Source organism: Psittacula echo, assembly GCF_963264785.1.
Source record: "Psittacula echo genome assembly, chromosome: 4".
Lineage (NCBI taxonomy): Eukaryota > Metazoa > Chordata > Aves > Psittaciformes > Psittacidae > Psittacula > Psittacula echo.
Window position 1 is genome coordinate 83,896,125 of NC_137738.1, and position 27,691 is coordinate 83,923,815.

At 37.1% G+C, this 27,691-nt stretch overlaps 1 protein-coding gene across 1 annotated transcript in view; it reads right to left on the reverse strand.

Annotated features, from left to right (window-relative positions):
• AGPAT5 (1-acylglycerol-3-phosphate O-acyltransferase 5) overlaps positions 1 to 27,691 on the reverse strand; it is a 55,878-nt gene that overhangs the window by 21,508 nt on the left and 6,679 nt on the right. Inside the window, exons 2-5 of the mRNA XM_080617074.1 lie at positions 18,052 to 18,121; positions 17,707 to 17,822; positions 13,513 to 13,602; positions 5,928 to 6,018 (exon numbers count right to left, since the gene is read on the reverse strand). Of these exons, the coding sequence (XP_080473200.1) occupies positions 5,928 to 6,018; positions 13,513 to 13,602; positions 17,707 to 17,822; positions 18,052 to 18,121 (367 nt within the window). The remainder of the gene's footprint in view (positions 1 to 5,927; positions 6,019 to 13,512; positions 13,603 to 17,706; positions 17,823 to 18,051; positions 18,122 to 27,691) is intronic.

The following is a 27,691-nucleotide window of genomic DNA, read 5'->3' on the forward strand; positions in this document are numbered from 1 at the left end:
TGCACACACCCCATTTTAAAATGAAAACAATAAAAAAAAAAAAAGGCAGCATCTCTAAATAAAGAATATCCTATGCATATTGTATTAGCATCACTGCATTTCACCAACAAAAGTTATGTCCTCACTGAAAGTGGATGCCAGAATTAGTCTGAGACTTTTTCCCCACTATACATACAACCATGTTACTTGACAGTAATAAAAAACTTGAAAGCAGGGTAAAACCCAATGAATTTCAAGAGGGTTTTTTTTCTCAAGCAATTTTTTTTTTGGTATGTGTGTGTGTGCGTATTAATGATATTAGACTGAAAGCTTTGCAGTTACATGGGGTATCTCAAGTACTCATCCAGCACTGAGTTCCCACCAGCCTTCTGGAATGTCTCGAGTGATTGAAGCCTTACTTATTGAAACCAGAGTCAGACTTATAAAATGATATATGGTGGGAGAGCTAATCCATTTGTATGCCATTATTCCATTGATTTACATTAATAGGATTCAGCTGATGACAGTATTAAAAAATTGCATGTTCTCATAAAGCGTTTTCTGTTACCATGAACTGAAATACAAGAAATGCAAGTAACCCCCTCAAGAAGTCTATGACCATCCCACAGCAAAACACGGGAGACCCCACACTTGAGTACCCTTTCTTCTGTGATGGATATCTACATAAATACAAGGTTTTCACAAACTTGATTTCCTAAGGATGACTTTTAATAACAGAAATCCCCTCTTTATCCTATTGTTACTTCTCTCAAATGCTACTCAGTGTCTATAATACCCCACTCTTTCCTAAAATTGTATTCTCCTTTCCACATCTCACTGTGGACTTTTACATCAAGCCTCTTATATGAAAGTATGTGGAAAAAATATTACCAAAAGCTACTTTCTGTAGAGACAGTTCCAAATAACATTTATGGATATTAAATACATCAGATTGCTTTAAAATACAATCTAAAACCAATGCCAAGATCTAGAAGGGAAGTATTTTCGATTAGCTTAGTTAAAATACCTCTTTTTTAACATGACCTGTAAAAGCAATTTTGAGATAAGCATATCCTGCACGTACAAACATCTTAGCGAAAGCATGATACTAGTCGAGATAAACTTAGCATTTAAAAACATTGACATTTGCAACTTTTCTGCATAAAAACAAGGAAGATAATAAATGAATACCTGAAATGTTTGCTTGTTTAAATGACCTTTTTTAGAAATCAAACATTAATACAAAATTCCATGAATGCCTTTCATCAGGGAAGATTGTTTTGTCTTCATTCAGCAAAAGCAAGCCAAGTTAAATTTAATAAGCTTCCTACCCAGTTCTCGTTGACTTTTCAGAGTTAGTAACATTAGGAGTAGGAGGGCTTTGGATTATTCCTATTTATTTTCACATTCTTAAAATGCCATTTATTAACATTTGGATAAAATTAATATTCTACTAAACCTAAGAAATTTGTAGTTGTTTGAAACATTATAGAGGTCTAACTACTATGAAATGATCAGAAACCTACACATACATATTTTGGGAACATATAAATGGAACAAATTTTATACCAGAAACTGGTCGAAAAAGTTAAAATGATGTATTTTGCGGGTCTTATAGAAATTTTGTTCTAGAGCCCATTACCATCAAAAAGAACCAGCCTTAAAAGAATTAAAGTTTGAAATAAATACATAAAATAATTTCCACTTCTAACATTATGACAAGATTAGAGTTAAATCCCTATGAAAATATGAGTGCCACCTACAAATTATAATTCTCTGGACTCAGCAACTCAAGCCCACTGACTAGTGTGGAAAAATCGCTGTACTTCTAAATGCCTCAACTAATAATTGGAGCCTAAAAGGAGTTACCCATATTGGTAGTCACATTAGCTGACTACTCCCATATAATGGAAAACTACAATGAATTCTAAGCTAAGATTAGTGACTCTATACTTAAATATTTGAAATTAGAAGGCAAAGGCTCAGAAGGGGAAAAACATATTCTGTCATATTGTTAGATCTCTGAGATAGTAGAGCATGAGATATTTAATTCCATTATGAGAATATTACAAGATATCCCACTGGAAATGAGTCACCAACCATACTAAAACACAAAAAGAGAGCACCTGTCCTGGTAGCAATTGCTGAAATATCTCAAACAAACACTTAGTTTTCATCAGGAGAGGACAACTAGGTGTATCAGGTTCAAATCCAGCTACATGGCACATTTCCCCATTGGTTTGGAAATGGGGGTTTCATTTGCCTCCAAGAGAAATGAGAAAACATGACACGTCTTCATCTCATATTCTTTGCACACACTGCTTTTGTTGTTTTCTGTGGCTGTGAAAACCCAGCAAATATTGCTATCTTGGCCAACAAAGACAAAAACCAGATTAATTTTCTCAACTCCACAGAATTTACCTTGTACTATGAATAAACCCTGCATTAATCTTTTCACAAATAACCAAACAACTTAGTTTTAGACAGGTAATTTTTGCTTTTGTTTTTGAACTTCAGGAAGCGCATTTTTCCTTCCCCAATGCAACCTAAAACAAATGTATTCTGAGTTCAAATGTTCTATCCTGGGTTAGAATCTGATCTGATTGGAGTTTTCTGCCACTTGTAAAACATGTAGAATGAGTAATCTTCAGTTTCTGAGGGTACTAGCATTACCCTTAGATGACAACACTCTCAGTTCATCACCATAAAAATTAGTATTCCTGGAAGTAATACTGGAAGGAAGCAACTTTCTGTATCTCACTGAATACAACTGTGGACAGAACTTACAGTAGAGTTTAAATTAATTAGAGTTTTAATGTGTCAAATGTATCAGTGCTGAAGGCTGATACATGTGTCAGTATCCAACAGGAAAGCTATGAATATTAATGCCCTAATTTTATCACTTTTTACTTGTAGATGGTTTTGGCATTCTGTGGTTTCAACAGACAATCTGGAAGTACATTCAACTTGAAATTGGCAAGGTACTTAATGACAAATTTGAAAGACCAGTACATGGATTTATTTTTTTACTGTATTATGCCATTTATTTCTTTCTAAAAATAGTTAAAATGTACACATCCCTACTCCTCCTCTGGAAGTTTCTCTGTGCTTTATAGCCTTCATCTCAACTTACTCATACCCAGATCTATTTGATCTACCCTGTGTGTTTGATTTGCCTCTGCCTCAGAAAGTGGAAAACCACCAGCTCTTGCTAGGAGTCAAGATTTTGTGTAGAACACAAGTCCTATGGCAGAACAAACTGTAACATGAAGTATTACCAGTATTTAAAAAAGTTGCCTTTCAAGAATGACCTCAATCACCTTGCAATTCTTTTGCTGTGTGATATCCTTCCATCCTGTTCCTAGACAGATGGTCAGTGAAGAAAGACATAATAGCTGAAACCAGCAAAATGTCAGAATATTCCTTTGCATGGCAACCTAAGGTTTGTTTTTTTTTTTTCTAATTTCTTGTTGTTGTTGAACTGGTCCTAGACCATTCGTGAAGAGGCGGTTACTGTGTCCAAACCTGGTGTTTACATAAAAAGAACATCAAGATATAAGTTACAACTCGTCAGTTCAGCCCAGTAATTCTGCCTAAACCAATGAACCTTCTCTGGAAGAGAATCCAGCCCATGGAGAGTAAAAGTAAACACAGACCCCACAAAACCTTCTCATACTTCCTCTCTGCAAAACTACTATAACATATAAACAGACTTATGTCAAAAAAGTATTTCAGACACCATGATAAAATGAGTTATGCTTGTGCTCTAGGAATAGTTTTATTTGGGTATAATATCTCTGATCCTAAGAACAATTTGAAGTTTAATTCTTGTTAAAAGAAAAAATTCTTTCTCAAACAAAATTCTCCTGCATGTCTGTAAAGCCAACACTGACACACTGTGCTTTGTAACAAATATACTAAGATAAGAAGCCTAAATTATCAGATTTCTTTATAACCCCATGAGGAAAGAAGTGCACATTTTAAACTGCAAGTTAGAGTACGTCCACTTTCTTCTGACTGGCAGAACTACTGGACATTACTACCTTTCCTAAAACTGTAAGAAACAGGAAGCCTCCAGGATCTTTCAAACAAGCAAGCAGTTGTGTGCTTTTAGCTCATCTCAGCAGTATCACCTAACAACCCTCACAGTCTTACAAGGCACACGGCCAGCACTCAGTCTACACACGACCAACCGGTGAGGCTTTTGGTCATGGTTCCTACGCTGTAGACCTGCGACAAGGCCAGAAGTCAGGACTGTGGTGGCACTGGGTCTATTGGGTTGAAGCCACAAGCCAGGGCCAGCAGCGTTGTAGAGTGGGACCCTGGGGACTCATCATCATCTCCTGCAGGCGGCCATGCAGAGTTCCCTGTCCTCACAGCTCCGTCGATGTACTGGCATGTGTCTTGTGGCTCTTAGCTGTCAGAGTAGTTTGGTACGCAGCTTTCAGTGTCAGCCACCCCTGATTCTCAGGGTGCTTGTACGACGGACGCTCTAAGTCAAGTGAACCACAGAATATCAACCTCTGCATAAATATGCAGGGAAGCAGGGGCCCATGCAGACCCTGCTCTCTTCATACAACACGCTGAGGAGAGACCAAAAGAATTTAGCAGTGGGGAAAAGCAGATCAAGAGGATTCTGCACTAGAATTAGAGATGCTTCTTGTTTAATATGTATTTGTCTTGAAAGTTTTTAAGACAAAGTTCTTAAGAGCAGTAATTCTTACAAAATAAAAGCAGTCTGATACTAAGAACAAAAAAAACACTAGAGGAAACAAATAGATGCTCTGAAAGCACAAAAGCAGTGTTTTACTGTTTTGCAGATTGTAGAGATACAGTTAAGAAGTTTATTTAAACAGTAATGACATGGGCCCTTTCTTTTCCCTGAAAAAGGAGAAGAGTGGGATAAAAAAACCCCATCAAACACCCCCTCTAAACTCTCAAAGAACCGCAAACCTAAATGAAACATTTGACTTTCATTTCCGACAGGAAACTGAAGCAATGAATAAATACATTATGACTTAAGCTCTCCTGCTCATACACGCAAACAAATTCCATTCTTCCCAAGGAGGAGAAGAAAAGCATATATCCTTTTGGACAAGAGCTAACAATACTTAATAGCTTGATGATATCAACAGGCTGATTCACAGACTTGTGAATTCATTTCAGTGTGTCACAGAAATGAATTTACCAGACCTATTTGTTATTCTTTGTTTATCTTCAGAGTGAATTATTTAACTTTTGGTCAACAGGAAAAAACAAAACCAGGAAACGTGTTCACTGAACTGTTGGACTTAAAAAGTTTACATGTATTGTGCATATGATGTGAGAAAAAATGAAAAGGCTTGGGATCCTTGTATTTTTTGCAAGTCTTTCCAAAGCTGAAGTAATTCCATCTGTGGTTATAGAGATAATACCAACAATCAAAGCAACTACAGAAAAAAGTGCAACCAAGGAAGAGTGAAACTGGAAAGTGAGAGAGGAACAAAACCAAAAAGCCATGGTAGTACTAACACTAATTGAAAATGAAGTGATGGAAGACCTTTAAGGCACAACAATCTCTATGCAAAATATTCTTTATATCAAGTAACAACTGTAATTGTAATGTCACCTTAGACAGAACAGTGCCCTGATCCAGTGTAGGTAATTCTTATGTCCCTGAATGGGCAAGAAAAGAAGTGTCCATAAATACACACATATAGACAGAAAGCTTTCTTGAGAATTAATAGCCTTGCACAATGCAAAATGCAAGAAATGCCTGCATATACGCTACTCTCATCTTACTCTGTGGTAAGAGACACATTGATTTATGCTATTCTAACCCTTAAGTATCAACCAGGCAGACTTAATGGTCCACTTAAGGTAAAATCATCTTCATATTATATAACGATTTCATATAACATATGTTAACACTGTAACAAAATAATGATTTTGAAACTTCTTTTGCTTACCTTCCTTTTCAGCAAATGATTGACTATCTGCAATGACTTTTGGTATTTCTGGATTGTAACGAGTCCCCTCTGGAAAAATCACTAAATACATCTGCGGGATTAAAAAAAACCAAGACAGACAAGTTCTTACAACGAATGTAAGCCAATTCCTTGTATAGAAATTATCATCACTTGATAGGTCCATATTGTAATTAATTCACACCAATGATTACCATAAGGATTCCAAAGAAAATCAGAATACTTGAGCTACAATTTCTTAGCTCTAAGAAACTGTTCAAGGTTCAAAATAATTTTCCCTGAATGTACACCACAGAAAGTTGCCCAGGTGATTTAGGAAGGGAGATAGAATGCATTAACGAAAGTGTGCAAGTCAGGATCAGCTGATGTCAACAAGACTATCTATTTAGTCAAGCGGGATAACAGGAGATTTTGAAAAGACAATCAAATATGTCACAAATTACCTAAATTATTATTTAATACTTATCTTGTATCTAGTCTTTCCTTCTACTGAAATATAAATTTAATTCCATTCATAATCAGAAATACTATTAATTGAAATTATGACAGATCAGCTGCCTTATGTGCCTTTACGCATCTCACTGTGCTATATCTTAACTATATTATGAACTCACGGTTTAACATAATTTGAACTTCAAAGTCACATTCCTTTAAACACGTCTGCAAGGTTAGACTTTCCTAGTGAATTAGTGCGCTTGTCTAGTCTGTAACAACTGCCTATAGGTTCTCAAATCATTACACAGGTAAATGTTGCCTAAATATCTGCATATCCAAGTGTAAAATTATGTACCCAAATAGAAGCAGTCAAATGTCATGAATTTTCCATTTGTTTTCAAAACAGAGTGGAGGTTTCCATCTCTTTTTGTGTGTGTTTTGCATAATCTCCTACTGTTCCTGCAAAACAGCACTTAAGCACTGAAAAATTTGCATTGGGGGCTCATCTGCTGAAGAAAAGGCTATGGCCACAAACGATAACTAGCGTGGAGCTGAACATGACACATTAACAGTAAAAACCATGCCTAGTGTGCCTAGACTAATGACAAAATTTGTTACCTTCACAGAAACATATCGTAAGGAATATTTTAAAGAAAAAGAGGTAGTGGATGTACAACAGTCCAAGGAGGATTATCAGTGTACAGAAAGACACTGACAGCGTGAGTGCGCATCATGGAAAGATGCAAAGTTAATTAAAAACTGAGAAAGAGACACACAGGAATGCAACTTTGTGCTTCTGGCCCACAAAGTATCAGAATGTGCTGGTATCCGCACTTAACGACTGCAGACAACTGGAGAAAAGACTGAACGCAGAAAGATAGGACTCAGGGAGAGAAATCTCCAGAATCACCCCATAGTGAGAAAAGTTGAAGGATGCATTAAAAAGCAGAGGAGGGAAGAAGTTTAGGAACTGTGCTAATCATTGAACCCAGCAGATCAAGAAAGAGGAGAAATGACTGCATAGCCTAGAACCCAGCAGGGAAAAAACTCAACCCAACCCAAAAAACCCCAAACAAAAAAACCAGTGACAAACCAGTAGAGAGAGCTCAAGGAACGGCTGTACTTGTCATGGTATGTTTAGGGAGGAGGAGGGCTGACACACTGCAGAGGCAGGTTTAGTCCAAGAATTTTCAAGGAGCAGTGAAAACCCAAGATGTATACAGATTGGTGGGGAAAGAACAAGAAAATGGGTGTAAGAGGCAAGGTGCTTACTTTTTTATAACATGACAGTAGCATAAGCACAGGGATGAGTACAGGAATCCTTAGACTCAGCTGAAGTCCACACTTTCCCCAGTCATGTATACATTTCATCTATGAAGTACACTGTTGAGATATTTAAGTGACTAAGTAAAACTTTTGAGAGTTAGTTGGAAAGGGCATAATATTCAAATCCAGATACATTTCCCCCCCAACTCCCTTTTCATAAACAGGCTTATATTCAAATCACATAATTTAGATCCTTAAAATGGTACTTCAAGATGATGTAAGCCCCCCCTCATTAAAGACTGAATGTTCAGCTCTGAAGGGTAATACAGGGGCTGTCACAGGTAATAACTGTCAGAGTAAAGAAAGTGAAGCACACAGGATAGGAATTACCATTCTCGCTGCAGAGGTCAGGACTTAAAAGCAGATAATCGGCCACTGATAGCTGATTACACAATGGAGAACAGTGTCTGTTTACTCCAGTCCTACGTGTGTAATACAAAGCAGGGTTGAAATTATATGTTAATTATTGTTGTAAACCTCTAGAACACAAGCAGCTGAACAGGTTTGTTGACCAGAATCCGCATATTTCTGAATTGAAAACATACCAACAAGACAGAAAAGTTGCCTTTGCTTCAAGTTCAGCATATAGAAACCTAGTATGTAGCTCATTAGGTCTACTTTACTTGAGTAAAATTCATGACTATAAATAGATGTCTTATTTATTCTCACATAGAATCCTGCAAAAGACAAAGATATTCTGCCAGTGCAATTCAGCCTCCCGAATCTGCTTGCATGACTGGCTTTTCTCTTCTCCCACCATGGGCTGCAGAGGCTAAATCCTTAAGCACTATTTCCAAAGATTGTAAGAACAACAATCTCTCAGACTTACTACTAAATAAGCTCCCCTGAACTTGGATTAAGAACTGTTAAGTGATAAAAGCATTTTAATTGTCTAGAAACACTAGCTGCAGCTAAGGCCATTTTTTTATACAGAGTATTTCATTTAGGGCAATTAGCTTCATAAGTTATGCATTTTATCACAGCCACTGCAAAATATAGTGCTCATGTTCAAAATGGCATAGCAAATTTTGCATTACTATAATCCCTGGTTCATTGATACAGTGATATAAGCAGAGTAGGTCTGTATGTTCAGTTACATGGCACTTTCATACCTATTTCTGTGTAACGGGTGGGTGTCAATATACTCGCTATCTCTCATCAATTTGAAACCCTTGAGGAGTGGATCAGGATTCATTTAGTAGAACCCTACCAATTCTTGCTGGAGCCAGAAAACAGGAAAGAGGCAGGGGTTATCCTCAGAGTACCCAGCATAATGTCAGCGAACCTGTGCAATCCACAAATGAAATGAAATGGATGATGAGAACTGCTTTCACCTGAATAATGAATCTATTCATTTCCTCAATGCTGTCAAGGTCTCCCAGGCAAAGAAATAGCAATGGCACTGAGCAGGGATATGCTTCCAGAGGAGGGAGTAGGGCAGCCAAGGAAGTCTTTGAGATAGATCAGAGTGCCACAACAGGAGCTGGTATGGATGAAGCAGAGGAAAGGGGTATGAAGCAACGTGAGTGCCTGGACTACAAAACAAAGTCAGCCCAGATGCAACAAACATACAGTGAGAAAATGTGCTAAAGAGAAAATGTGGCTGAGGACAGCAGTTTGGAGAGTGTCGGGGGAGAGCAGCTGCCACTCTGTAGAAGAACACAAGGCATCAAGAAGTGGTAACTATTGACTAAAGTTATCTTGCATTTACTGTGCTGTTCCTGGGTGGGTGACAAGGGGAAAACAATTAAATATTTTTATTTAGAAAGTTCAAAATTATATCAAACAACACATTTCCTTAGTTTTAATTTTATTATTATTGCATCCTGCCAACCAGACAGATTCATACATGATCTATTTAGACAGTTGCCTAGAAGATATGCTAGATGAGAAACATTAACATTCAGCTCAGTAACTGAAAAAGATCTGGTATGAGAAAGCCTATCTAGTATAACTGGAATGAAATACAAAGGTGGTATGAGGAAAACAGGCAAGGACATACAGGATTTACAAAGAAGCTGATAGGGATTTGCAAATTAGTAACTATATGAAAAATAATTATATTAAGCCTTAAAGCAGTTGTAGTAATGTATCTGTCCCCTCCAGGGACAGATGTCTTACTGTTTGATTAGCACTGCTTCATATGACAAAGGTTTACTCTGTAACAGAAAGAATGACAAACCACATAGTAACCAGTAAAAGACTGGTTGTACTGAGTTAAATCCCACATCTCAGAATGCAGATTTTCTACTCCCAGTGCTTGATGAAAAGAAATGTAAGTTGCATTTTCAGTTATCACATCAAACAGTTCGCTGTTCAGAAGAGTTAACTTTCTTTATAAAACAAGTAGATTGAGTATATCAAGTGTGGGCTGGATACATTGTTACATTAAGAAATGTGTTTATCTTCTTATGATGTACATTAAAACAGTATTAACACAAAAGCGTCCTTCAACCCGTGTGACAGTCTCTGCTCTCACAAGATATAAGGTTGCAATTTGTTAATAATCAGCCAATCTGATGGAACTTTAAGCAAAATCACATTGTTTCAAGTGAGTTTTGCCAGCAACAGGTCCAATAATGAACCACATGAGTGGTTCACTTCAATGATAGTCTCAGAAACAAAGTAATTTCCAAAAATAAATAAGAAAATTTATTAATTCAAGATCCCCACTAAGAACACAGGTGCAATAGCATTTCAGTCTAGCATCAGTTTCATGCATGTCTAATATTGCTGCACTACATCTTGGAAGACGAATTGACCAATTGTGAACAGCAGGTCAGTGGAAAAGGCTGTTCAAGGCAGGCAAGCGAGTAGAAGTTGTAAGACAAGGTGAGCAAGGAGCATCATGCAAGTCCACTGTCCATATCAAAATGAGGCATACCAGGTTACTAACCTGGTTATACTGTGAATATAAGACAGCCAAGAGGCAGCCTTATTTTTCCTGTCTGCATTCCACCTTCAATTTACTTTATAAAACCAGGATTTGCTACACTAATGAGAATAGAAAACTGGTTCTGCCTTCCTACACATCTTCATTTTCTTAATGGGAACAGGGATGGCTCCAGACAGGCTGAACATTAATCATCTGGATTCTTTTGTTTAAATTGTATGTGGAGAGAAACTGTAAATAACAGTGACCCTTAACACAGATTCCCGTCCATCTCCTCTCTATTGGCTTGCAATTCTTTTCTTAACAGCTTAAAGGCAAGCTTTTCTCTAACACTAGTTAAAGAAAGAACTCCACCACATACGTGCAGAATGACAGCAGCAATAGCTGCTCACTAAACTGAGGAAAAGCCCACCCTGAGCTGTAACATTCAGTGCATAAATTTTAATAAATATTCCAGAGTAGTAAATCAATTATTCTCACATGAAACGGTGAGTTCAGGGCGTACTCGCTTTACTGATTAAAATGTCTCCATTTTAAATGTAATATGTTTGCTTGTGAATGTCACACCAAGCTGTACAACTGCAAAGTTTCTTTATGAATAATGCAGTAAGGACACAGGTCATCATGCTCTCCCCGTAGTAACTGTAGGTTAAAGAGCATTTACAGCATCTTCATTTAAATTCTCAGATAAAGTGGATCACAGAAAGTTTAGACTTCCCTCAAATGACAACTCAATGGTCCGTGTCCTTTAGCCCAACAGATGTAAACATTTATCTCTGTGAATAGGCTTTTGACAGCTTTGGTTTTGTAAAACTGAAGTGTCACTCCCTATATGGTTTGACCACAACAGATTTAAAACAGAATGCATTTCTGCAGCAGTTACATTTCTCTTTTATGCTGCTGCCCTAGAGAATACAAGGAAAATGGCACCAACTGCCTGGTAAACACGTCCAGGTTCTGTGCCCATTTCCAACACCACCAAACTTTCAGATAACCAACTACAAAAGACAAATAAACCCAAGTGGTCCAAAATTCGTTTGGCATTAGCTTAGATAGATTAGGTACAGGTTTTCAATCCACACACAACTAAGGAGGGAAAAGAAAGACGATTTCAGAAAAAAAGCCTTCTGGATTTATTTCTTTCATTAATTACATGCAGACATCCACCATGGAAAGCAGAACCCACAGCTGATGTAACTTGAAAGAAAAACTTTATGCCTCAATCTCCCCTTACATTCCAGTTGGGCTAAAAATCACACACAGGCCTGTCCAGTCAATTTATGGCACTGTAACAACACTGAACGTAATTTCGAAAACCACACAGAATTAAGTGAGGTTCTAGGCATATCTGCCTAAGATTGTATTAAAAAAGGTCCATGTTTCTATAAAGGACACTAATTTTATGGAGTTCAAATCAAGACTCTTGACAACAAACCCTTGTATTTTAGGGGGTGCAGAGGGAAGCCAGAAAGCCAGACTCAACCAGAAGCTGCGTAGAAAACCACAAGCTAGCAAGAAATAAATAGGCCAACACGAGAAAACACCCTGCTAGGATATTTCATCCAGGCTAACCTGAAGTGAACTTAACCAGCACATCATAGGAGGGAGGAATTGCTTAGGGGGATGACTACAAATATGTTTCATACCTCCTCCAATTTGTCTTTCCTTATTCCATTACACCTCAGCTTTTACAGAAAGTAGAATCTTTGCCAGTGATATACAGAAAATAACTTGATGAAATGCAAACTTTTCACATCCCAGGACCCTCCCTAGCACAAGTCACCACTTGCAGGCCCAAGTTACACGACTGAAGATGACCGTCTTCTTCATGTGGACATCATTAGATTAGACATAGGACAGAAAAAGTTTAATTGTTACAATGTATTTCTGGCATTTGTAACTTACATGCTATAAACTGGAAACAGATGCACTTTCTTGCTTTAATTAAAAACAAAAATACCTGGTTTATGCTACATCTCAGTTCAAGACACAACGAGTTTGAGCACTGTCTCAAACAGGGATGCTTTAGTCATTTAATCCTCTCAGTAAGCGTAAGGCCAGTTTACGTTCTCAACACAAACATGCACAAACATAAACACACTATCTCCAAAAAAGAAAAAAAAAAAAAAAAAAAAAAAGGTTTGACACACTGCATTTGGAGTGGCAACTCCTAATCCCATCATTTTAAATAAAATTAAAGTGTAACTGTTCTATATCAATGCCTGTTGAGCTGGTTTTCTTAAGTCTAGCCAGCAAAGCAGAAAACATTTTAATGCACAGCAAGTAATGGAAGTGAAGCACTGTGATTTTAACCACTGAGCCACAAACCATACAGGGAGTCATGAGAAAAGTCACTTGGCACTAACAATCATTCTTCAAATAGAAAATTATCAAGAGTTCAGGGTTTCTTTGTTGTTGGTTTTGTTGGGGGTTTTTTTCTCCTTTAGGCATAGCAGACAAAGTTACTCAGTTCTAAGATGTCACTGCCATTAAAAATGATGGATCACTGGGATGACTAATTACGACTTGGTAACAATGGTTCTTGACTTTCAGAAGTCAGGAATACCAGTCTCTGACAAGTATACAGTAGTCTTTTGAAACACAGGAAACACTAACAGTGGTTTCTCAAGGAAGGTGTTACAGCTTATGTTCTAAGATGTAGTCCAGATCCCCCCTGCCCTCTAAAGACAGAACCTCAAAGTTGCTGTTATTCGTAAAGGACTAGTCAAATTTTCCTAAGTTTAATTAGAGGTATCACTCTAATTACAGAAAGTAACTGTAAAAATAGAGAAAGAAAACAAATCCATATTACCGTCTTGTAGTTTGTAAATATCAGGTATGGCTCATTTCTCCAACAAGCCTTTGCCATTAAAAAAGGCACAAGACATGCAGAGAAGGGAGGTATAATCTTACCGGAGTCTCAGCTTTCATCTGGGCCCGTAACTTCTCTCTCATTTCTTTTTCATTGAATTTGGCACTTCTTTTTACGTAGACTCCACCATGCTAAAAATAGGGAAACAAAAAAAAAAAGTATTAAATATTTAAGTAGTTTAACATAGAACAGTTGATAGAAGAACAAACAAGATGAGAGCGAAAAGTCACCTTTATGATTCATACTGCAAATTGCCCACAAGACGTTTTCTCCTAGGATGAAAGCACCTGAAACTAATTTCAATTTGCATGTACTTAAGTTCACAAGAATCTGTTTAAGTAAAGATCAGATCTAAAAAAACAAACAAAAAAAAGGCATAAGACACTTGAAGTGTCTATTTATAGGTGTTAGATAATTAACTGAAACATGGCATTGGAACCAACCCCAGCAATCTATCTATTCCCAACAACACTGACAATCAGCTTACCTTGTATTTAAAGTGAAAATAGCAAACTGAAGTTACTCACATATAACTACTTATAGGTCAATGTTTTCAATTTGGTGTGTCCACTCTTAAATAGTGACCAATGCAAATACTTGAATTACAAGTATAGTACCACCACATAAAAAAAATTATGAATAGCACAAAAGTAACTACCATAGGTCTTAAAAACTTCCATGCACTTTTATTTGAGAAACAAACCTTTAATAAAGATATAATGTACTGAGAAAATAAGTAACACAAAGTCTGTAGAAGACAAAGGATATTATAGAAGCATTTTTACTGAAAACCATTATAAAAAGCTAGACCATTTCCGGGAAAAGATTCATTTTATAAGTTGTTCCACACAGTTTCTTAGAAAAACTTCAGTAAAAGGACTATGACAAAGCTCAAAGAAAGAAAGTTATAAAGAAATAAAATTTGCCTCATCATTTCCCTCTTCCGTCACTTTGTTTTATCTAAAGTGTAACTAACAAGAGGATGTAAACAAACATGCTCCAAAATGAACTACTGCTATTGATGCAATGAATTCTGGGGGCATAAAAAACGAAAGACCAGAACTTCCAAATAACAGAATTCTGTTTGTGAGGTACATTGTTTTAATGGGTTTTCTAACAGATTCCCTAACTCGTTTATAGTCTTTTCTGCCTGCCCTGACTCTTGGCATTAGGATTTGTCAGATAATTTCTGTCCATTTATGGTTTTACACCCTCTTAACAGAAAGGTGACAGTAAGATTAAATGCTGAACCTTATTAAAATGTCTTCTCTCAGGAAAAGATATAGTACATTGTAGAAACAGGGGTGGTGGGGTGTGTGTGTGTAGCTATTATTTTATTTGCATGGCACAGACAGGAATAAAGTTTGAAGACTTAGGAGGAGGCAGGCAGAAGTGGCAATTATGCAAAGTGTTTTCAGCATTTATTTTTCATGGTGTGGAAAGATGGCTGTGCAGCTGCTTAGCTAGTAGTATTTAACATGACTTTTACATTGTTCTCCAAAAGCTGCAGTGAAAAGGAACAGAAAGGCAATGGTACATCAACTCCATATTAAAAATTCTGTCTTAACATTATTGTCTGTGGTTCCTTTCCAAGGTGAATTAGCTAGCTGCAACACTAAGATGTGCTGCTGTGGCTGGCAGGGGACCAAAGCCAGGAAGAGAGTCCCCCAGTCCACCAAGCTTGGCCTTCAGCAGGCTAGAACATTGTTATCAGCACCCCCCAAAAGCAGTTTACCAGTCACGGATAGATAATGGCATGAACAGAAAAACGGCCCATCATCTGTGCAGCAAATGAGAACTGTGCATTATCCCCTCACTCCACATGTAAGAACACTTTTAAGATACGACACCATTAAAGTGAAGTGGAAGTCTTACTCTGTACAGTGGTACCACAACAGCCGCTTTCAGGAAAGGCAGACTCGATTTGGTTTGAGAAATAATGCACCTGCTTCACAAGACTTCCATGTAATTGCTAAGCAATCATTCCATGTGAGCTCAACTATGTCCAGTTTTGATAAATGAGGGAAGGCTGGAATCACAGTCTTCCCTTATGCATCAAATTACTAACCAGCTGCAGTAAACTTGAAAAATATTGGACTACCTTTTCCTTGTTTAATTTGTAAACCTGGAGAAATTAAATTAATATTGTACAGTTTGCTTAGGGACACCACAAGACCAAAGACAGGTTTGGTGTCCCTACCTCAGACTTTTTAATGCACAGGAATAGATTTGTACCTCTCATGTAGGTACAAATATATAGTCATGTAATGTAAGAATTATGTATTGCAAGATCACCATTTGCTGCACACGACTCAACTACGTATATGTCAGCTCCCCTCAGCTGACATATATACATAGAGTTACAAAGCTGAAGAGAGGCAAAATGCCGTACTAGCTAAGTATTAGCCTAAATTTCAGTAACAACCAAAAGGGTGCACAAGCTGATGCCGAATAACAGAAAAGATAGAGACGTGCTTCCTATGTGAAAAAGTTAAGCAAACTCTGGGATATCAAAAATGTTTATCAAAATTACATCTAGCCTCACCAGGAGGTTAGATGAATAGGAGATAACTGCATTTTGGTGGAGATAGATAGAGGAAAAAAAAATTTAGATCCACCCAAAAATAATAAAGCCAATTTTATGAAAATAAGTATTTCTACATAATAAATCAAACCTGGAACATAACAGGTTAATTTAAGTGGTTCTTTTCTTTTCTTGCTATTAGATAGCTGCCTCCAAAGAAGAATGCTAGTTATGCAATTGTATATAGCTCAAATTCCCCAATTTGTATTGCATTTCCTTTTCAGTAAGAGATCAAATATATGAACACTTTTCAAAACAGATTTCTGGAAGTACTGTTTTTAAGGTTAGAATTTTTTTCCGCTGTACTTTAAAAGCCCCCCTCTCAGTCAACAATGGATTATGTTTACAAATATACTTCCTTTGTGCCTGAATTTTGCTCTCCTGGACATCCAGACCACGTTTATTTCCAAACAGGATGTTTACCTGAGGTAGGGAATATGAATTCCGTGAGCATGGCGTAATTACGTGGCTTTGGAAACTTTTAGTGGAGTGTAAGTGACATCACTGACAGAACATCAACAGGAAGGGCAGGAAGTGTTTTATGTTTTTGCACTGTTTGGTGTGATAAAAACAATAAAAATACCTATTAGCTTGCACTGCAGGCCTGCTGCATCCCGTCTCAGTCATTTAAACACACACTCATCATCACTGTTAGTAAGCTGCCTTTCATTTTTGTCACTAACATATACATAAAAATATATATATACATATATATAAAAAAATATATATAAACATCACCCAAGAAATCTTATAGAAGTTTTGTGCTTTAAGGAATCCAAAGCTGAACAGATTTTAATATATGTTTTGATTAAAAATGTAGGCTACATTCAGGTTAAATTTCCACAGGAACCTTCTTTTAACAGTCAATATAGCAGTCAGGAAACTGAGCACCGGATATTCCAGATAGCAATAATAATTTTCAAAAATCTTGAAAAAAATAATTTCTGGACACCTAGTGATAGCGGATGGAATATATATCCTGTCTGTATTTTAATTAAAGTAGACTTAAATCACCACCAATGTAATGGCTACAGACAAGGACAAAGAGCAAAATATTTCCATGCAGCAGACTGGTCACTTTAGAGGAAACAAAATGTAGAGAAACAGAGTCGTTAGTGGGGACAAGCATCAGACAGAAGTCCATCTTCTCCCAACAGATACCTTCAGTGAGGTGTGACAGTCCGTACTTAATTTAGGGGACTGGGACAGCAACTCACCAGTAAAAATATATTTTGACCGGTTTCCTACTTTCTCTGCAGCATATTCTTTTCTAAACATAGCTATGCTAGCAGAAAGGATGGCAACTACCCATACTCCAGCCTAGATTCATACCCTACTTGATGTTTAAGCAAGTAGGTGCTCTTCTCATCCAGAAGACAACAGATCTTTTTAACTGTCAAGGTGAACATTCATTGAACCCAGTATCTTGGGCAACACTGACCTCTTACACAATGGACAGTAGAAAAGTCAACCACTATCTGTACTCTAAGACAGAATGGTGAGACAATTCACACCCTAGCGATGGGCATCTTGTGTGACATGATTCAAGACTGTCAACCTCTGTTCAAATCAGGTACCTACACCCAAGCTAGAAGGCAACATCTGATTGCTGGAAAGGCCACTGTTTAAGGCAGAAAGGAAGTGGGCTTACCTGTGAAAAATACCACCCGTACAGCGGAAGCCACTTCAACCCATCTTTCAAGACATACCGGACATGCCCGAGAGCATTCTGCCTAATTGCCAACATGTCTGCAATAATCCAATCAACTGCAAAGACAAAAGCCCAAAATGTTTAGTTAAATTAGTTTTTAGTTGCCACTGATGAAATAAAAAGTGCATGTTGTACATATAAATATCATTAAAGGTATCTGAAATAGAAGTTCTGAACTAGAAGTTCTTGCCTGTTAGGGCAAGGCAGGAAAGAAAGACACACAGTAAACAGACAAGCAGATTTTAAAAAAACTATAAAACTGCTAAGACAGACATAAATACAAACCTGTACATTGATGATTTGATAAATATATTACATTTTCTTTACTTTTTGGCAAATCCCCATAGATTATTACCTAAAAAAAAAAATAAAAAAAAAATTACAGCATTACTTTACTATTTATTTTCATTGCATTATGCAGTGATGACATCCAACAGAGTAAACTACTATTTACTAGAGAAACTGCCAGCAAGTTAGCACCATTAACAGAAAAATACCCCCATCACTGCTCACGCATACAACTGACTCCTCAACAAAGCAATGAATATTAACCAATGAGGGCTTAAGAAAGCTATTCAGTTTGAGTGCCTCAGCCCTAGAACTGAATCCATGGAATCTGACCTACATCCACAAGACCCCTACATTACTGTAATTAAAGGTAAACAGGAATCATAAAAATATGCAAAAGCACCATTTAACTTTACATATCTAATGAACAAGACATACTTCAGCCAGACACTTATTATCATTCGATCTAAAATAGTAAATATTCCTGGATTAGATCAAGGAGAAAATCTCAATCATTTGCCATGATTTTAATAATCAAGATTGGACGAAGAAGCATGAGATTGAGCGGTGTGTCTAAATTGGGTGTTCAGCTTCCAGACACCAGGTTTTGTTTCAATTTTTCTGTTATATTAAAGACACCTTTTAGCCTTTTAGTTCCCTGCTTACTAGTGAAATAACCTTCTGAGAGCATGACAAGGGCAAATGCCAAAGCAGTAAACCACGCCACCATTTAAAATGGATTAATTCAATTACTTTTATTTCAAACATAAAATGAGAAATTACTTAAACCATTCCAATTCTGAATGGAATAATCCATACAGCTGCTTTACCTTTAATAAATATTTTCATTATTGTCCTGTGCTTTGGTGGGATAGAGTTAATTTTCTTCCCAGTAGCTGGTACAGTGTTTTGAATTTAGTATGAGAATAATGTTGATTTCTAGTTGTTGCTAAGTAGTGTTTATACCAAGTCAAGGACTTTTCAGCTTTTCATGCCCTGCCAGTGAGAAGCCTGGAGGGGCACAAGAAGCCAGGAGGGAGCACAGCTAGGACAGCTGACCCAAACTGGCTAAAGAGATACTCCATACCATATGTCATCATGCTCAGTATATAAATAGGTGGCAGCTGGGCAGAAGGGGCCAGTCACTGCGTCAGGTCAGGCTGGGTACTGGTCAGTGGATGGTGAGCAATTGGGTTGTGCATCACCTGGGTTTACTGTGTTTTTTTTTTTTTTTGTTTGTGTGGGTTTGATTTTTTTTTTTAAACTTTTCTGTTATTTCCCTTTTAATTATTATTAATATTGTATTTTACTTCATTTCAATTATTAAACTGTTCTTACATGAAATGAAGCTGTTTTTCTACCAGTAAATTCTATGTAGTATTCTCTCCCTGCTCTGCCAACATCAGTGGCTATACTCTTTGTTTCTAGCAATTACCTGTTTAAACATACACTGTTCTTCAAAGTGACTCCATTCACCAAAAACCAAAGCACTATTTGGAAGGTTTACCCACTTATCACCACTTCCCTAGTCTGGGCCATGTGGGAACTTTATGAGGAAGATCTAGCTAATATTCAGATCTTGATTAATATAATTTAGTATGCAGGGTCTTGTATTGATTTTTACAGAAGGTTTCTCTGAGCACCTCTGAAAAAACCTGCCCACCTCTTGATTAACCTGTGATATCAGATGGGTAATGCCTTGTATTGTAGCACTCTGCAAAAACCCCACATAAAGCTGTACATTTCACATTCATGCCATTTCTTCTTCTTTGAAAACGCAACAGCACTGTTGATCAAATTTTGTTTTCAAGGCAAGAGATATTGGCAGACTGAGACATTCAGTAAATATGTGGACAAGAGATCATCCAACATACATAAAGAGAACATTATTTATTTGAATTATTTTTTTTAAAAAACAAAAATACATGCACAATAAATTTTAACTGAACATTATTTGTAACAAGTCAGTTGACAAGTATATTCTGCACAGTATCCAAGAAATTCAAACAAGCTGTAGGAGTGGTTTTCTCATTAAAGTTCCAGGAGAATTTATAATCTTACTGCTGACACTCTATTTAGTACCACATACTATTTAGTGCAAGGTAGCGGTCAGAGGATGTGATCCTACATGTCAGGTGCAAAAATTACACCGAAATAAAAAATTATCTCCTACTCTCACTTATGGAGTTAAAACTTCATTTTCAAGTGTAGAGTTTTCAAGCAGTGTTATATACTAGGTCCATAAATATTGTTTTCTTTAATTTCAAGTTAAGACCCTACTACAGTTTCTGGCAAAGACTGCTTTAGAGGAAGATAAAAAGTCCAATACAACAAATCACTAAACCAGAATATCCTGAACTATCTGTGCTTTGTTTAAAACATTAGAAAATACGAACAAAACAAAATCTCCCCTTGACACTGTACGAGCTGTCCCACACAAGAAACAGGGTTTGAAATACACAATTTATAACTTCAGCTTGTAAAAATTTCCACTTTAATGTACAAGATCTCATTGTAACCAGACCCATAATTCAAAGCATTCACTTGTGACTATTGCATGAGTAAAAGCAAATATAAACGATAATTCCCTTATTCCCTTAAAAAAAAAAAAAAGTATGATTGTGTCTGCCAAATGTAACAGTTAATCTTTATTATTTTTTATTTCAGTAAGATTGGAGCTAGTTCACTTTTTAATCCCAGAGGAACACCCGCTCACTGTAACTGTAAATAACTTCTATATACAACATTATGTCTTACCAGAACAGTTACATGTGTTTACGTGTAATGAACCAAAATAATTAATAAAAATCTGTCTTTTCATATTTATAATTAGTTCTCTCAAACACAAAACACTGAATATTTTATTTCAGAGCAAAGGAAGAGTGAGAAAATCTGGAAACTGTTTGCCCATGCGGCCAAAGGGGATGCAACAGCTTTCTCTGCAGCATCATTCACTTCAGCACTGCCCACTGCACTGATCTGGAGAAAAGGCTTACACAGCTCATCAAAAGCCAGCAACTCACCTAATAGACATTCACAGCTAGGAACTAAGAGGTACAAACTTACAACTGTTACTACAAGCAGGTAAGAATGACAACTTCCAACCTGCATTCTCTCTAGAATCTCTTCAGATTTCACACGAGACACCTACGCTGTGAGCAGCCACACAGCTCTACTCTAACAACGAAGTATTTTCACTTGTTATTGCATTTCTCAAAAAGTTAGTAGACCTTACAACAGAAGGCTAACAGCTAAAAGCTTTGAATCCTGCAGAAACATTGCCCTTTTCCCTTTGAGATGATGTCTGACGAATTCACCAGCTTGTGAATAAGCAGGGAAGAGTCCCCTCAGGGCAAGCCTTCAATTTCTGGCAATCTGATGCTTCTAGGTGAACTACAGTACCTAATGTAAATTATAGCTGCAGAAGGAAATGGTATCGTAGTCTTCTTCATGGTCTCCAGAAAACCTCTGACTGTCTTTTGTAGCTAACTTTGCAGAATTCCCTGCTGCAGAGACTGCAGAGTCTCTGGCACCTTTCTGCTGCTGCACAAGAGATCTGGGCACCACAGTAAAAGCAAGCACTTGAGTGATTTACCATGGACAGCAATGCAGAAACAAATACCCACAATGACAATGTTCTGAAGAGAACAAAGTAGCTAAGAGATTCCTCCTCAAGGGGGGGAGCAAAGAGGGAATGAAGAGCACCACAGGGGATGGTCTTCCCCTCTGCAAGGGCATTCACTAGCAAGCAGCTAGGAAGTGGTGGAGGACATGCTTATGAGGCGATTTTCAGTTTCAGAAGTTAAGGTACCTAGTGTTTCAGATATTTTATGCACAATTCCATTAATGCCAGAGCATCCTATATATTGGCTTGAAACACTGAGAAGGTGTCCTGTCTACCACAATGAAGCATGTGAGGATCCTATTCAGCTGAATAGGTGCTGCTTTATTAAAGATAAGGCACAATGAAGTCAAGCAAAGAACACAAGGTAAAAGGAAAGGCAACGCAGCAAGCCAAGTTAAGCAGAAATTTGAGGGGGGAAAAAAATCAAAATAAGACTTACAGTCTAACACTGCAGACATTACTTGGTTACAGTACATTAAAATGTGTGCTTTTAGACAAGTTTTGGCTGCTTCAGAGCCCAGTTCACAAGAACGAGTAATACAGTTACTGTTAATGTGGGGTCTTTCACATCTGTTTACATAAGTGTGCTGTCACTCAACTCAGTGAGGTCTCAAATAAAGGAAACTGGATGCTATTAGACTCATTTCTGTGGAAAGGCTGATATCCAGCTTCCTTGGATGACATACACTAAGCTGTTCACATGTCCAACAGGCACAAGACACACCTCAGACTGTCGTGATCAGAAGTTCTGATTCACTCGCAGGAGGTTACAACAAATTCTCATGATGGGAGAATTTACTAATTCAGTGATAGGCTGCTCTAGGCATGCAAATGAGAGCTCCTGGGCGATGTGGTGACACCAGTTTCAGCTTCCCTACCAGTATCATGTTTTCTTCCAGTGCAACATATTCAGCTGTGGCTGTGGTAACATGGTAGATCACTTAGCAGTGTAAAACAGTCCTGCAGCTATGCAGTCACACCTGAATAACTCATATTTTGCATAGGTTTTCACTGCAACAAGATATACATTCCCAATTTAGACTTTCATGTCTTGCTTCTGAAATCTGTACATACCAAAGAAAATTAATCACTTAATCACATTCTAGCTACATCAGCTCAGTAAACAGGGCCATGATGAGGTAAAAGTAACCACACTATCAAAAACCTGCTTGCAGCTCAACTGGCAACCACATCAAACTCCTAGCAAAGAGATTATCTTAATATGATAACTGGATGTTGCTGATAACAGGAGCAGTTCAGGAGCTGACAAGCAAGCAGTTCTGGCACTTCTGTTTCAGTGGCAGTAAAGCAACACAGCTTGTTACTGGTGGTAAAAATTCATCTTACACCACATCAGATGCCTACCAGCATACTCAGTCTTGGTTCCTCAGACTTTTAACCCTCCCCCCTCCTCTATTCAAGGAACCTAGGTGTGAATTGCAGAATGATGCTCCCTTCTCTACTGTTACTTCAACGAAACTGATGTGCTCTGAAACACAGTGGTGTGTCTCCAGAGAAGGTGGAGCATTCTGATCAGAAAAAAAAAAAACACAAACCCACCAGCTTCAAGCACAAGCAATAGCAACTGGAAAGAAGGTTAAAAGCAGTTGGATAATAGCAAAATATTCCCTCTCTCTTCTGGAGGACAAGAAAAGAAACATAACATTCAAGTCATCAACACTTAAAACCAACCATACAAACTTCATATACTTAGCTGTGCTATATCACAACATGGACTTCTGTCCATTTCACTATTTCTTCCTGACTAACTTCATAACTGGAAATGTATTCCCCTTGGGATAAGAGCTGGGCACTATTATAACATGAGTACTTATCAAAATAAATAGTACCCTAGGATGTATTTCTTAGCTGTTTGTTAAAAGTCTGGTTATAATTTTGTGGTGAAGGGTGGTGCTTGCATCACCAAAAGTAACTACTAGATGTGGCTTCTGAAGTCAATGGGTAACCCTGTGCAAGCTGACTTCTGCAGCACTGCTGTAGACATCTTATCTGAAGATGTTTAAATTCTTAGTCTAAAAATCTGCCTGATTACACAACCGGTCCTTTGAACTTCTAGAGAAAGTACCTCAGATCACAGAATCTATTTACCCGGTTTGACAAGAAGCAGGCTCAAGACAGGATACAAATGGGGAATTCGTGCTGACAAATTTATCAGGTTTTCAGATGTCCTACTGCAAGAATTTCAAATGTTTATTTTTCTTCCTAGAAGATAAGAGAAGTACTTTTATTTGCATTTAACAGATAAGGGTTTCACTTGCCTACAGCATAAGGAATATGAACGGGACAGACAGAAAAAGGACTTTAATGTTGTTTTTTCTCTAGATCTAAAGAGAAAAGCTTACCTTTAAGCATAGTTTTTCTAAAAATACCTTTATATCACATACAATTTTTACAATAATGGTCATGTCATTGCTACACTTCATTACCTCTTTAGTTAAAGAGACTATCTGCTCAATACATAACTGAGCAAGTCTGAAGTCTGCAGCTCAGGCTCAGCATCAAACTATAAAATCACAATGCAAACAATTTTATTGAAACAGAGAGTTCACTTAAATATTCTGTAGTTATGTATTTTACTGGGGTTCAGTGAAGAAAACCATTGCCAAGAGACTGACATCTGGGGAATACTGAGAAGACTCCTATATGCAATCATTTATTTGATTGAACAAGAAAGCAGATAACAAAAACTACAGTTACTGCAATTTTATTTCCTTTTCGTAATAAGACTATATTAGCAACCTATATGCATTATGCAGGACTGAATCATACCATGTGATGTTAAGTATGAAGTCTATACATTTTTGTTTTCATATTAGCTTTTAGTCTTACGGTCTAAATTGACGAACTGTTATGAACATGAGTAGTCACACCTCGCTCAACAGCAGGAGCTACATGTATAGCAGTCTAGTTCTGATGCTGACTGTAAAGATTTTACAGTCGCTCAGTTGAATTAAAGGCAATTGACCCTTGTATTAAGGGAAATCTTCTGGAAGAATCAGAATCAATAAAATCTTGAAGCTAATTCAGTTACCTTGTGAGCTAATGAAAGCATATATTAATATTTATAATACAATTTCTCCTATATATGTCAGCAAAAATATATCTTTAGTCTCTTATTCTTTGCATATTTTACTACTTTTTGTATTTTAGCATAAAAACGACTTGTAAATATTTAGGCTATTAGAAATAATTGCCTAATTTTCTACAGTTTTATAATAAATTAATATTCACTGCAGGAAGGCCTGTTTTTGAGGTCACAGTCCTGCCACCATATGTTAATTATCATTTAATAGTACTTTGTAGATTCAGGAGCTTTGCTTCTAGATTCTCATCAAGGCTATACAGGGGTTGGGAACTTTTCTTAAAGTACAAACATTTTGTTCCTATCTGGACTCCTTAACTATTTGAGGAACCTTAAAAAAAAAAGACATCTGTATAAGTTAACTGTTTCAGTCTTGGTGACAGAAAAAAGCAGGACTTAACCATGAACATAATTTTAAGATTTTGGCATCTAAATCCTCAATAAATCCTATTTTCAGTGTCTAAATAATTTACTGTGTCTTTCTGCAAATGACTTGTTTTTTGAATACAGTGCAGTTCTATGGCAGGGACCATGGAGTAGCCCACACTTACAATCAGTAGCCCACATTTACAATCCAGGAAAGTCAAAGTTAGAGCATCTAAAAATCTTTTATCATAAATCCCCACAAGTACTGCATATATTTCAAATATATGTAGCACATGTAAAAGTAGATTATTTATAAGACAAGATTTCAACAGGAGAGTTTTTCTGAACATCTGGCATCTTGATTATATGCAAAACCTGAACATGCCTTCCAGCACAACAGTGGAAGGAAGTATTCCACCTGTTTGATTAGGAGAGAAACACTGTCCCTTATAAGCCTTTGGCACCTCTGTAGACTATCTTCCCGCATATTTTTGTAATTTCCTTAAAAGAAAGGAAAAGGTGACCCACATTTAATGTAGCTATTGTTTACTTTATTACTCTTCTGTAGCGGAAAATACATAATGTCCATGTCCCATCCCATCTCATCCATTCCCCCAAAAATAGCAGCTACAGTGCCTTGGTACATTAAGCATGTTCTGGAAATTTTACCCTTCATGCACCTCACAACAGCCAGAAGCAGGAAACTTCATGGCAGTTTGCAGTGTTCCTCTAGCTAGAGCTCTTTATAATAGGAATTTTGCTTCTAAATGCTAAGGACTCCAAGGAGTTGATTGTGCTCTTATTTGTAATACTCATACAAACGTGTACAAATGAGTACAGACAGAACCGGCGTGAAGTTATCAATGAGCTGACACACGTAGGAAAAGGGATGACTAAGAAAACTCAGAAAGAGACTCAGAAACTAAGAAAACTAAGAATCCTTTGCTTGTGATTGTGAAATAAGGTTTCTGAAAGCTCCTTCACACATCATTTTTGTAAGTACTTAGAATTTAGGCACTACAGACTTTCAAGGTGAGGCAAAGGAATCACTGTGCAGCAAAATAGAACATGCAGGGAGGTATCTGACCTACCAGCAATTAATCTGGCTCCAGACCTGAACACAGTAAACTTGAATGAGCCTCAAAAAATAGCCACTGTTAAAACCACTCTAATATCTGCACACCACCACAGCATGTAAATAAACTAGTTCACCTGCCTCTTGCTCAGAACCGTGCACTGTGTTTGCTTACACAAAAAGAAACACAGGTGCCCTCAGATTCCCACGTAGCCCTAGAAAATGGGACAAGATAACTCAAGTAAATCCGTAAGTTCCAGAGGAAAAATTACTGCAACTACCACAGTTCAAAGTCATACAATTATTTTTTGCCACATTTAGTTATTTGCTCAAATACAGATTCAACCAAATCATGGGTAGCTAATTTTACATTTAAAAATCAAACTAGAAGAAATAATGATTTCCTGGCCCCACACTGAGGAGCTAGCTATAACAGCAAAGATGACAAGTAATACGTGACAGAAATGAAATTAACAAAAGAAATTAATTTCCCTGGGTTTTTATCCCAAATCTCTTCATAGCATAAATTCAAATTGACAGAACAAAGATTAAAGAATATTTTTCCCCAAAGAAGATACGCTTCCTCGTAATGATAATGTCAAAATCCCTGATATCCGAGCCTACTTTATCTAACGCAACTAAGAAAAAAAGGACACCCTTTAAGCCTGAGGTAAATAGTTTGCAATAATTGAAGTCAAATGTTTAACTATGAATAGAATCTTCTCTTAGCAAGAACAGTGTCTGATGGTGAAGTACCAGGAGAAAAAACTTCTCAATTAATCATCCTTACATAAAGTATCTGGACCTATTATATAAGCAGAAGGAAAGGGCATTGAAGAGCACTGTAAAACTCCATGGCCCACTATCTACCAAAACACAGTTAAATGCTAAAAGAGGAAAGCATATAAAAATGCTGTGTGTTTAAAAGAAAAAAAAACGCAATAACATTTGTATTTTTAAAACACAACAAATTGTGAAAAATCAACGCAACTTATATTAAGAATCAAATATACTAAAAATGTTAAGATATTCAAATTAAAACATATTTAACCAGAAAATTTAAAAATCAAACCTGCAAAATTTACTGGCCAAACACTTGGAACCAGAATTCGTAAGTGCATTCAGACTTGTTGTTTGACTTCTTAGCTTTTCCTAACCTGAAAAATACCTGACTTTTTGCGACTTTCATAAATAAGGCTGATACAAAATTCAGATTCAATTGTGACTTGCCAATAAGAAAACATGCAAGGCAAATCTCCACATGAAGATTCTAATTTAGAAACCCCGACAGCAGTTTTGGTTCAAGTAACTGAAATGTGTTTCTAAAAATGCTAGCAGACCTCAGTTTTAACGTACTGATGTTATTTTTCACGTATCAGGCAGGAGGTGGGAGACGATCAGGACCAGGACTGAATATGGAATCTCCCCATACCAAATTCTTTCCAGACTGCCCCAGAGCCAAATCTGC